The sequence below is a fragment of the Halichoerus grypus genome, chromosome 13, assembly GCF_964656455.1.
Source record: "Halichoerus grypus chromosome 13, mHalGry1.hap1.1, whole genome shotgun sequence".
NCBI lineage: Eukaryota > Metazoa > Chordata > Mammalia > Carnivora > Phocidae > Halichoerus > Halichoerus grypus.
In genome coordinates this window covers 57,319,561-57,331,990 of record NC_135724.1, presented here as the reverse complement: position 1 = coordinate 57,331,990, position 12,430 = coordinate 57,319,561, and the positions used below count along the sequence as shown (strand labels likewise).

Here is a 12,430-nt window from a genome sequence, read left to right as displayed (position 1 = left end):
AATAAGCAACAGAAAGAGAAATTAAGAAAGCAATTCCATTTACAATTGCACCAAAGGTAATAAAATATCTAGGAATAAACTTAACCAAGGAGGTGAAAGACTTGTGTAAAAATATATAAATTATCTTTTATCAATGTTTTATAGTTTATATTTTATATATATATATTATATATAGTTTATATATTTATAAACAATATTTATAAACATTGATAAAAGATGTTGCTGTTTCTACACAAACAAGTGGAAAGATAATCTGTGCTCATGGATTGGAAGAACAAATATTGTAAAAGTGTCCATACTACACAAATGTATACAATCTACAGATTTAATGTTATCCCTATCAAAATACCAACAACATTTTTCACAGAACTGGAACAAAGAATCCTAAAATTTGTATGGAACCACAAAGACCCTGAATAGCCAGAGCAATTTTGAAAAAGAAAAGCAAAGTTGGAGATGTCACAATTCCAGACTTCAACTTATACTACAAAGCTTTAGTAATCAAAACAAGCATGGTACTAGCACAAAAATAGGCACATAGATCAATGGAACAGAATAGAAAACCAGAGGTAAACTCACAATTATATGGTCAGTTAATCTTCGACAAAGCAGGAAAGAATATCCAGTGGGAAAAAGACAGCCTCTTCAACAAATGGTGTTGAGAAAAGTGGACAGCAACATGCAAAAGAATGAAACTGGCCCACTGGCTTACACCATACACAAAGCTAAATTCCAAATGGATTAAGGACCTAAATGTGAGACATAAAACCGTAAAAATCCTAGAAGAGAGCACAGGCAGTAACTTCTCTGATATCGGACATAGCAACTTTTTTCTAGAGATGTCTCCTGAGGCAAGGGAAGCAAAAGCAAAAATAAAACTATTGGGACTACATCAAATAAAAAGCTTCTGCACAGCAAAGGTAATAATCAACAAAACTAAAAGACGGCCTATGGGATGGGAAAAGATATTTGCAAATGACATATCTGATAAAGGGTTAGTATCCAGAATTATAAAGAACTTCTATAACTCGATGCCTGAAAAACAACTAATTCAATTTAAAAATGAGCAGACAAGATGAACGAACATTTCTCCAAAGAAGACATCCAGATGTCCAACGGACACATGAAAAGATACTCACCATCAGTGATCATCAGGGAACTGCAAAGCAAAACTGCAATGAGCTATCACCTCACACCTGGCAGAATGGCTAAAATCAACAACACAGGAAACAACAGGTGTTGGCAAGGATGTGGAGAAATAGGAACCCTCTTGCACTATTTGTGGGAATGCAAACTGATGCAGCCATGCTAGAAAACAGTATGGGGATTCCCCAGAAAGTTGAAAATGGAACTACCCTACAACCTAGTACTCACAGTACTGGGTATTTACCCAAAAAATACAGAAACACTAATTCACAGAGACACTACGTGTACCCTCTGTTTATTGCAGCATTATTTACAATAGCTAAATTATGGAAGCAGCCCAAGTGTCCATCAATAGGATAAAGAAGAGGTTTTATACACACACACACATACACATATACACACAATGGAATATTGAGCCACAAAAAAGAATAAAATCTTGCCATTTGCAACAACATGGATGAGCTAAAGAGTATAATGCTAAGCAAAATAAGCCAGCTAGAGAAGGACAAATACCGTATTATTTTATTCATATGTGGAATTTAGGAAACAAAACAAATGAGCAAAGGAAAAAAAATGAGAGAGAGAGACAAACGAAGAAATAGACTCTTAACTACAGAGAACACACTGATGGTTACCAGAGGGTAGGTGGGTGGGGGGTGGGTGAAATAGGTGAAGGAGATTAATAGTACACTTATCTTGATAAACACTGAATAATGTTGAGTCAGTGTATTATGCACCTGAAACTAATATAACACTGTATGTTAACTATGCTGGAACTAAAATAGAAAACTTAATAGAAGAATTTATTGCATTATTAAAGAAATGGCTGTCAGCATTTTCTTATAAAGGATAAGATTTTATTTAAATTTTGAAAAACATTATTTCAAATGATAAGGTACTCTCCAAAATGTATTTGTATATTAACAGAATCAGGATGGGTTTTTTTTCCTTATTGTCTTTTTCCTTTTATTTTTTAAAGGTGAAAATGCCTCACATTGTGCTCTTTTCTTTAGGTTTATTGTAGGGAAGGAAGAAATTCCCACACATTCTTATTCACCAGAAGCAGCATATGCAAAAGTGGAACAAAAGACAGAGAAACATGAAGAAAAGCCAAGAAGATTGAATATAATTGCTCTAATCAGGAAACTTGTGGATTCAGTGTAAGTTTTTTATCTTGATATTTAGCACACTGTGTTACTGTTTTATATGATATTTGTACTTTGCCAAGGTGTTTTATTTTCTTTTCAGTAATGATATACATATATATCATATCTATCTTTTTTTTTTTTTTACCAGAAACAGTGCATAGAGTTTTATAAAAGGCACATAATGGCAAGTCAGTGTTATTTATTATTTTTGTCTGGACTATAGACCAACATATGCCTTTAGAATAGATTTATATGAACTTGTAATAGTTTTCTATGTCAAACTAGACACAGTTGTAGGAGGCTAGAATGGGGAACTTTAGGAAACAGGTTAATATGTGCTAATCAAATATTCCAAATGTGGAAAGGAGAAAGAAAAGTTCTGGGGCACATTCAAGAAGATAGAGGAATAATAAGGAGCAAACCTTACATAAATGTTTTTTGTAAGAGTAGAAATTTTCAGGGCTTTGGAAATGGAATAAAACATCTTTATTTGTATATTATACAAAGAAGTCTGAATTTCATACAAATAGTATTTGGTTTTTTTGGTTTTTTTTTTAACTTTGTCCTTTTTTTGTTGTTGTTATGTTAGTCACCATACAATACATCATTAGTTTTTGATGTAGTGATCCACGATCCATTGTTTTCGTATAACACCCAGAGCTCCACGCAATATGTGCCCTCCTTAATACCCATCACTGGGCTATTTCAAGTATAGGAATTATACTTCTATATAATATTAAAATACATCTATAATTAATAGAAAATTTAGTGATTTAAAATTAGAACATCAGTTAATAAAAATAATCTTTGTAGTGATATTTTAGAGAGTGTTGAATGAATAGCCAATATAGAAAGTTAGGGATCAGTTATGGGAAGCTGAAGCCAATAAATCAGACCTTAGACTCTCATTTCACCCCTGCTGGCTTTGTGACTTTGGGCAAGTGATTTAACCACTCTGGACCCTAAAGTCCTCATCTGTTAACTTGGGTTAATGATCTCTGTTATGGAGTGTTGCGTCCATTAAATGAAATAACATGTGAGTTGCCTCACGTACATGAGCACAGAGTAGGTGCTCAAAATTTTTACTGTATTTAAAGACTTTGTCTTCATTTTAGTATACAGCACATACAGAAGGTAAGAGGGAGGGAAGGAATAACAGATGGCAGGAATAATTGTGGTAGTAAACTTTTTTAAAAAATTTATGTATATCCTTTTTTTTATCATGATAAGTGCACTCCTTAATCCCCATCACCTGTTTCACCCATATCCCTAACTACCTCCCCTCTGATAATCAGCAGTTTGTTCTCTGTAGTTAAGAGTCTGTTTCTTGATTAGTTTCTCTCTTTTTTTTTCCCTTTGCTCATTTGTTTCCTAAATTCCACATATGAGTAATACGGTTGAATATTACTGTGTGTGTGTGTGTGTGTGTGTGTGTGTGTGTGTGTGTGTGTATACCACCTCTTCTTTATCCATTCATTGATTGAAATGGGCTGCTTCCATAATTTGGCTATTGTAAATAATGTTGCAATAAACATAGAGATGCATATGTCCGTTTGAATTAGTGTTTTGTAATTTTTGGGTAAATAGCCACTAGTGAGATTGGTAATGAACTTCTTAATTCTTAAGCAAGTTCAAAATAGTTACTGATCACCTGAGTGAAGAAAAGAGACAAGGAATCCCTATTCATGGAAATCATGTCACCATGAATCAGAGGGGAATGCGGAGACGGGAATGCAGAGAATGTATTATGTGGGTGAATGATGCCTTGGGTATCAGAACTAATCAGGTCATGGCAGAACTTGTCAGACTTGCCTCCGTGAGTCCACTGCTGTGGAAGCAGATGCAGGGTAATACATAAGCAGAGCAGATAAGACAGGAGATGGGGAGTCCAGGTTTTGAGAAGTTTTAATAACAGACTGAGGGAAGATTAAATGACAGTATAGCTGATACCAGAATTGAACTTCACTAGCAAAGAGAGTTTAATGATTTCTGTGTAGTTCCAGTAGCACTGGCTGAGGAATGCCTTTGAAGAGGACACTTAGAAGTATGAAGAGTGATGGTTTACACATGGCCACCCCTCTCTGATTTACCTCTTTTAGGTCCCAGCTTTAATCCCTCAACTTCACATGGCCAGATATGTCCCATCATCCTGATGACATAAGGGCTACGGGCAGCAGGAATCCCTGCCGCCCCCTTGTCGGTGAAGGGCTACACGTATATGCCAGCTGTGGTGCAGAATTGGATTTCCGAAAGGGTTTTGCTAATCAGTTTGCAAATGGAATTAAAGAGGTGTGGAGCCAGAATATCACTCTACACATTATTGTTACAAACAAGAAACTTAATGTGTTCCAACCATGAGATAATTAATTAACTGCAGTCTGCAAGAATTACAAAGACTACTCATTTTGGAACATGAACACTTCATAGAGAAAGGGGGAGAGCCAGACCCCTGTTAGATATTTTACTTACTTTTTTACGCCTCAATATAGTCCTGGAGTCAGCATACCAAATAATTAAAAATCTATGTGTCTTGAACAGTAGCCCCCCCAGCAGAAACATTTACTAAACACCAGAGGACCAAGTGGTTTGCATTTAAATCACAAATAACCTACTTTTGAATTCCCACATGATCTATTACTCTATTTATTTTAAAAACTGAATTTTGAATTCTAATACCGTATCATGTTTCTTTTCCAGATGTTTTCTCTCAAATATAATTAAGTATAAATTCCTGTAACCTGAGCACTTTCTCATTATGATTGTTGCTCAAGTACTGACTTCATGGGTGACTTATGACCGTTATACTCTACAGTAAGCAACTTAAAGCTTCCAAAAGATTTGGCAGAGTATAGAGATAATATATTACATATTTTTCATATTTAGTCACAAATATTTACCAATGTTTTTTCTGTTCTGCATTTAAGTATTTTGACTGCAGTCACATATTTTATGCACTGTGTCAAATGGTGAACTGAAAAGAAAAAAAAATCTGTTATCTTTGCTTTTTTATGTCCTAAGAAACCAAAAGATGCATGCATTTAGAAACAAGTAGGTAATGTTTTCTGCTTTTTTTGGTTAGAGAGTGTTAAGCACATCTACACACATACACATCATTTATTATTTTTGTCTTATTTCAGATGTAAGCATGGACCAAGGCATAGGTGTTGCAAACACTATGAAGATAATTGCATCTCTTATTGCATTAAAGTAAGTATATAAAAGTATCACTGTTAGCCATGGGGAATATATACAGAAATAACTTTTTAAAGATTGTATTTATTTGAGAGAGAGAAAAAACATGAGTGGGGGGAGGGGCAGAGGGAGAGGGACAAGTAGACTCCCCACTGAGCACAGAGCCAGATGCTGGGCTTAATCCAGGACCTGAGATCATGATCTGAGCCAAAGTCAGACACTCAACTGGCTGAGCCACCCAGGCGTGCCCCATATAGAAATAACTTTTGAATTAAAGCATGATTTCAAAGTAAATGGAAAAATAGACAGTAATTGCTATCATTCTTTGCATTTGACTTGAAGAATGAGAAATTTGTGAAAAATAGATAACAATTTAGCTTTTAGTATTCATTTACCAGATCCTTGGTTAATTAATTTTAAAATTCGCTTATTTAAAAGTTAGTGAAGGGGTGCCTGTGTGACTCAGTCGGTTAAGTGTCTGCCTTCAGCTCAGGTCATGATCCCAGGGTCCTGGGATCAAGCCCCGTTTCGGGCTCCCTGCTCAGGGGGAGTCTGCTTCTTGCCCTTCCTCTCCCTCTGCCCCCTCCCCTGCTCATGTTCTCTCTTTCTGTCTCAAATAAATAAAATTGTATAAAAAAATAAGTGTAAAACTTTTAAAGTAGAAGAGAAGGTGAAGCAACAACAGCAAAAAAGACAGAAAAATAAAGTTATTAAAATTTATATGTTGTAATGTGTTCTCATTAGAATGCGTGCTAGAACAAGGTTCCTGGGGTATGCTGTCTACTAGTGGATCAGCAGTCATACACATACCCTGTGCGCAATCTGATACAGTGGCATTTGGTGTTGGACTTGTAAAGCTGTTACATTTTTGAAGGCATGGAGGTTACTGGAGCATGTTCAACAGTTACTCTACATGAAGGAAGTTAGCTGTGCCCACTGGCAGAAATTCCTCCCTCCCTAGTATATTTGTGTACTAGACTGTCTCTGCTCACACCCGTCCCCCGTTCTGTGCCTGCCGTCCTTCCATCCTCCATCACCACCACCTCTGGGGAGGAAGTCATTTTCATGCAGTTAGTCTGGTGCAGGTGGCACCACCTGCCACAAATTCTCTAGTTTTGTCTGTCACAATCCTGATGCTTTAAAAAGTTTATGTTCTTCCTTTATAATATCTGATCCCCACTCAGTTGGTGATGGGAAGTTGTACAGCACCCCCAAAAGACAACCTCCCAGCAGTCACTCTGAGGAAGAGGGACTGTATCACATTTTGCTTCTGAATGTGAATGCCTGTGGTCTAATATTGATGGTGGCATATACCCAAGCTAACACTTACCTTAGAGTCCCTGAAGATATGAGCAGAGGTTAAAGCAGTATTTTTTCATTTGTGCAGTGGTTTCTGAAACACTCCTTCCAAATCTGATTTCCTGCCCCACTTGTACAATGGCGGGGGGGCGGGCAGCAATGTTGCTGGCAGCCCTCAAGATCTGCCAGCTCCCAGGCAGGAGTTACGCCCTCCAAATGGATGTAATTCTGATTTAAGGGGAGACTTCAGGAGGGGAACTAAGAGAACTATTCTGATTAAATCAGAGGTATTTGAGAAAGTTTGGAAAGAGGGCAAGTGATATTTAAAAAAAAATTATATGAGAAAAGGAGAATTACTGAGGAAGGAAAACATCTAGTCATTGTATCAAAATGTGTACCAGTCCTATAAACTTGGCAATTTATGTATAAATTGGAATATTGTCCATGAATGTAAAATTATTTGGAGACCTGTAGGTGAGGAATTTACGCTACAAATATAGTAAAATACTTTGACAGTGCACCTCATTATCCTAACAGCTCAGTTATACCACATGTTAAATCACATCCCTGAGTAAATATTCGTATGAATTAGCCTTCCCTGCAGCTCACTATGCTCCATTCATACTTTTTGTTGGTTCCTCGTAAGTGCCAATCTCTGTTTTGTCTTTGTGCTTTCTGCCCAAGCTATCTGAAATGTTTTTCTCATGCTAGCTCCTTCTCTTTTCTGTTTAAATGTCACATCCTCTTTCACTTTCCCTTACCACCTAATTTAATATCGGCTGCCTCTTATTTGCCTCCTAGAGTCTTATTTCCTGCACAACACTTAACTGTAATCTGTAATTATTTTATGTACTTACTTATTTGCTCTTTCTCTAATGAGCGTGAAGCTCCATGAAGGCAAAAACTTTGTGTCCTCTTCACCACTCTGTCCCCAGCATCTAGTGTAGTGGTTGGCACATGAGAGGCCTTCAGTGAATGTTTTCTGAATACGTGAAAGGGTGAATGGATGGAAGGATGAATGGATCTCTTGAAAATAGCAAGGAAAGATTGAACAGGAGTGTGATCCTTGAATCTTTAGATTAATATTGTTAAGATTATTAATGGCAAGATAAAGTGTGAACACTTCATGCATTAAACATATACTGGGCAGTTTCAGTTAAGCAAATGCATGGTAATTTATGCTGATTGGTCAGACAATTTAATTTTCATGTTTTAACCAGGTGTTAAATAGTTTCAGGTAAATTAATGAATGTTTCTTCATAGTAATTCAGTTTTTTTCTAAAAAAGAAGGCTGCTCTCTGGAAGATACAAACCTGACCTTTGGAACTTAGCAGGAATGTAGACATTTTTCCATCCCACTGGTGGTGAGAGAGGAGGATGATGGGAGACTGGTATTACAATGTATTGGTTGAATCATGTGAACTACTGTTCTTTTATATAACATTAGCTTTTGTGCTAATTGGAATTTTTCAGCCTCTCAGTATGAAGTGACATTTAAACTTCATTACCCTAAATACTGAAATGAAATTGACCAACAGTAGTCATCCTCTCTGTTCCCTTTTGCCCTATAGATAGTTGCAGGTAATATGGAAAAATGTTGGCAGCAAGTATGCCTAGTAGTGGATTTGCTTTTTCGAGTTTTGTTTAGTATACTTTAAAGCTACCATTTCTTAGAGATGTTTTAGCCTGACACTGTTGAGCATAGAAATAAAAACCTAGGTATAATTATATTTTTTTCCTGGAGAATTCTTTTAACCTGATCATTTAAAAAATTGATATTAAAGGTCTAAAAATAAAATTATTTTTCTGTCAAAAGAATTCCTATTTATAGTAATGATTAAGAAGAGTTCTCTGTTAAAATTTCTGAAAAGATTTTTTTTTTTTTTTGGAATTTCAGTGCTTTTGTTCCTAAAATTCAGTTATGGTTTAGGAATTTTAAATCCTATGTTAACAATGTTAACAAAATGTCAAGAAATGGAAGTTTGGTGCATAGACAAGCTAGGCCAGTGCTTGTGAGCCTTTGAAGTTTTTGAAAATCAAAGATGAAGTATAGTCACTGAAAAATTTTACTCTTATTTTAAGGTAATTGTTTTAAAATTGAGGTCTTTAAGGCTTAATTTTGAAAATACTTTGATATAAACTGGGGTTATTTATTTATTTGGAATTATGTTTTGATTCTGCGACAGTAAAATTTATATCTGACGGACCTCTCCACAGGGTGGCAGCATTTTCAACTCTGCTTGAGTGCAAACCTGGGGAATGAGTCCCAGCAGAATTCCGAGGGAGAAATAAGCATGGGCAGGAGGCAGCTATCGACTCAACTCTTGTTTTGGGAAACTAGATCGGCTCTCCCGTGTGTGCGTGTAGTCCTAAGTGCCATCCACCCAACGCAAAGGAACAAAAGTGCAGAGGACCCGTGCCTCAGCAAAGATCGCCCTTCCTGAGCGTGCACTTCATCTATTGTGTGTTTTTGTGAAAGCATGAGAAATGGAACCTAAACGTAACTCGGAGTGAGAAGCAGGCCTGGAAGGAAGGCTGCTGTGGACTCACCTCTTGTTTGAGGAGATTAGCACTGCTGTACCCTGTGTGCCTGGATGCCTAGTTACCAGGCTACTAACACCAAGAATCAATGCTATAGAGTTACTGCGCTTTAGTTAACATTGCCGTTCCTGAAGCCAGGGGAATTTGACAGTGCTCATGTATGAGAGCCCGGGGAAAGGGTCCCATACCTGAAATGGAGTGAGAAACAGGCCAGAGCAGAAGGCAGCTCTCAACTCACCTCTTGTTTATGAGGCTGGTACCCCTGCCCCGGGTGTGCCTGCAGGCCTAAAGCCAACCACCTAACTCAAAGGAACAACTCTGTAGAGAATTCCTGCTTCGGCTAAAGTAGCCATGCCGGAGGGTGGACGCATTTTGCTGTGTGCATGCGTGAGCGCACTGCAAGTGAGTCCAGAACCATTTTCCGTGTGGGACTCAGGCCCCGGCAGAAAGCAGAACACGACCCCCCACTTGTTTCCTGAGGCTAGCACTGTGGCCCCACATTTGCATGGAAGTCTAATAGCAAGCGTTCTTTTTTTTTTATTAAATTTTTTTATTGTTATGTTAATCCCCATACATTACATCATTAGTTTTAGATATAGTGTTCCATGATTCATTGTTTGTGCATAACACCCAGTGCTCCATGCAGAACGTGCCCTCCTCAATACCCATCAGCAGGCTAACCCATCCTCCCACCCCCCTCCCCTCTAGAACCCTCAGTTTGTTTTTCAGAGTCCATCGTCTCTCATGGTTCTTCTCCCCCTCCGATTTCTCCCCCTTCATTCTTCCCCTCCTGCTACATTCTTCTTCTTCTTTTTTCTTTCTTAACATATATTGCATTATTTGTTTCAGAGGTACAGATCTGAGATTCAACAGTCTTGCACAATTCACAGCGCTTACCAGAACACATACCCTCCCCAGTGTCCATCACCCAGTCACCCCATCCCTCCCACCCCACCCCCCACTCCAGCAACACTCAGTTTGTTTCCTGAGATTAAGAATTCCTCCTATCAGTGAGGTCATATGATACATGTCTTTCTCTGTTTGACTTATTTCGCTCAGCATGATACCCTCCAGTTCCATCCACGTCGTGGCAAATGGCAAGATCTCATTCCTTTTGATGGCTGCATAATATTCCATTGTGTATACATATATATATACCACATCTTCTTTATCCATTCATCTGTTGATGGACATCTTGGCTCTTTCCACAGCTTGGCTATTGTGGACATTCATAGCAAGCGTTCTAACTCGGAGAAACAGCACTGAAGAGAAACCGTGCTTTAGCTACCGACGACCTCTGTGTGGGAGGAAGCAGTTTAGGGTGTACGGTGGTTGAGAGCCTGGGGACGGGTTCCGTTTCGGAAAATCGAGGGAGAGACAGGCCGGAGAGAAGGCAGCTCTCAACTCACACCATGGTTATGGGGCTAGGACCGTTGCCCCGGGTGTGTGTGCAGGCTTCATTAAAACCGCCTAACTCGAAGGAAAAACTCGCTGGAGAATCCATGCTTCAGCTAAAAGAGCCGCTCCTGAGGGTGGAAGCATTTTGTTGTGTGCGTGCATGAGAGCCCTGCAAGGGAGTCCAAAGCTTTTTGTGAGTGAGCCTCAGGCCCCAGCAGAAGGCAGAACACGACTCCCCATGTGTTTCATCACGCTAGCACGGCAGCCCCCCTTTTGCATGGAAGTCTAACAGCTAGTGTTCTGACTCGAAGAAACAACACTGTAGAGAAACCGTGCTTTAGCTACCGTCGACCTCTAGACGGAGGAAGCATTACACGGAGCACCGTGGCTGAGAGCCTGGGGAACGGGTTCCATACGTGAAACCAAGAGAGAAATAGGTCTGGGCAGAAGGCACCTCTGGACTCAGCCCTTGCTACCTGAAGCTAACACTACTGCTCCACGTGTGCTTGGAATGCTATGTGCTCGACACTGACTGGGAAGAAACAAGCCTGTCAAGAATCCCAGCTGCAGCTCATTCGCCTCCCAGGCTACTAACACCAAGAATCAATGCTGTAGCGTTACTGCGCTTTAGCTAACATTGCCGTTCCTGAAGCCGCAGGAGTTGTATAGTGCTCGTGTAGGAGAGACCGGGGAAAGGGTCCCATACGTGAAATGGAGTGAGAAACAGGCCGGTGCGGAAGGCAGCTCTCAACTCACCTCTTGTTTATGAGGCTAGTACCCTTGCCCTGGGTGTGCCTGCAGGCCATAAGCCAACCACCTAACTCAAAGGAACAACTCTGTAGGGAATTCCTGCTTCGGCTAAAAGAGCCATGCCTCAGGGTGGACGCATTGTGTGGTGTGCATGCGTGAGTGCACAGCAAGTGAGTCCAAAACCACTTTCCTTGTGAGACCCAGGCCCCGGAAGAAGCCAGAACACGACTCCCCACTTGCTCCGTGACACTAGTACTGCAGCCCCACATTTGAATGGAAGTCTAATAGCTAGCTTTCAAACTCGAAGAAACAACACAGTAGAGAAACCCTGCTTTAGCTACCGTCGACCTCTCTGTGGGCGAAGCAGTTTAGGGTGTACTGTGGCTGAGAGCCTGGGGACGGTTTCAATATCGTAATATCGGGGGAGAGACAGGCTGGTACAGAAGGCAGCTCTCAACCCACATCATGGTTATGGGGCTAGTACCGTTGCCCAGGGTGTGTGTGCAGGCTTAAATGAAGCCACCTAACTCGAAGGAAGAACTCGGTTGAGAGCCTGTGCTTCAGGTAAAAGAGCTGCTCCTGAGGGTGGCAGCATTTTGTTGTGTGCGTGCGTGAGAGCACTGCAAGGGAGTCCAAAGCTTTTTGCGAGTGAGACTCAGGCCCCAGCGAAAGGCAGAACACGACTCCCCATGTGTTTGACCAAGCTAGCACGGCAGCCCCACATTTGCATGGAAGTCTAATAGCTAGCGTTCTAACTCGAAGAAACTACACAGTAGAGAAACCGTGCTTTAGCTACCGTCGACCTCTCTGTGGGCGAAGCAGTTTAGGGTGTACCGTGGCTGAGAGCCTGGGGACGGTTTCAATATCGTAATATCGGGGGAGAGACAGGCTGGTACAGAAGGCAGCTCTCAACCCACATCATGGTTATGGGGCTAGTACCGTTGCCCAGGGTGTGT

At 40.0% G+C, this 12,430-nt stretch overlaps 1 protein-coding gene across 1 annotated transcript in view; it reads left to right on the top strand.

Moving 5' to 3' along the window:
- Positions 1–6,341, top strand: part of LOC118527372 (transmembrane protein 135-like) — a 77,010-nt gene extending 70,669 nt beyond the window's left edge. Inside the window, exons 3-5 of the mRNA XM_078060537.1 lie at positions 2,160–2,306; positions 5,432–5,501; positions 6,318–6,341. Of these exons, the coding sequence (XP_077916663.1) occupies positions 2,160–2,306; positions 5,432–5,501; positions 6,318–6,341 (241 nt within the window). The remainder of the gene's footprint in view (positions 1–2,159; positions 2,307–5,431; positions 5,502–6,317) is intronic.
- The last annotated feature ends 6,089 nt before the right edge of the window (positions 6,342–12,430 follow it).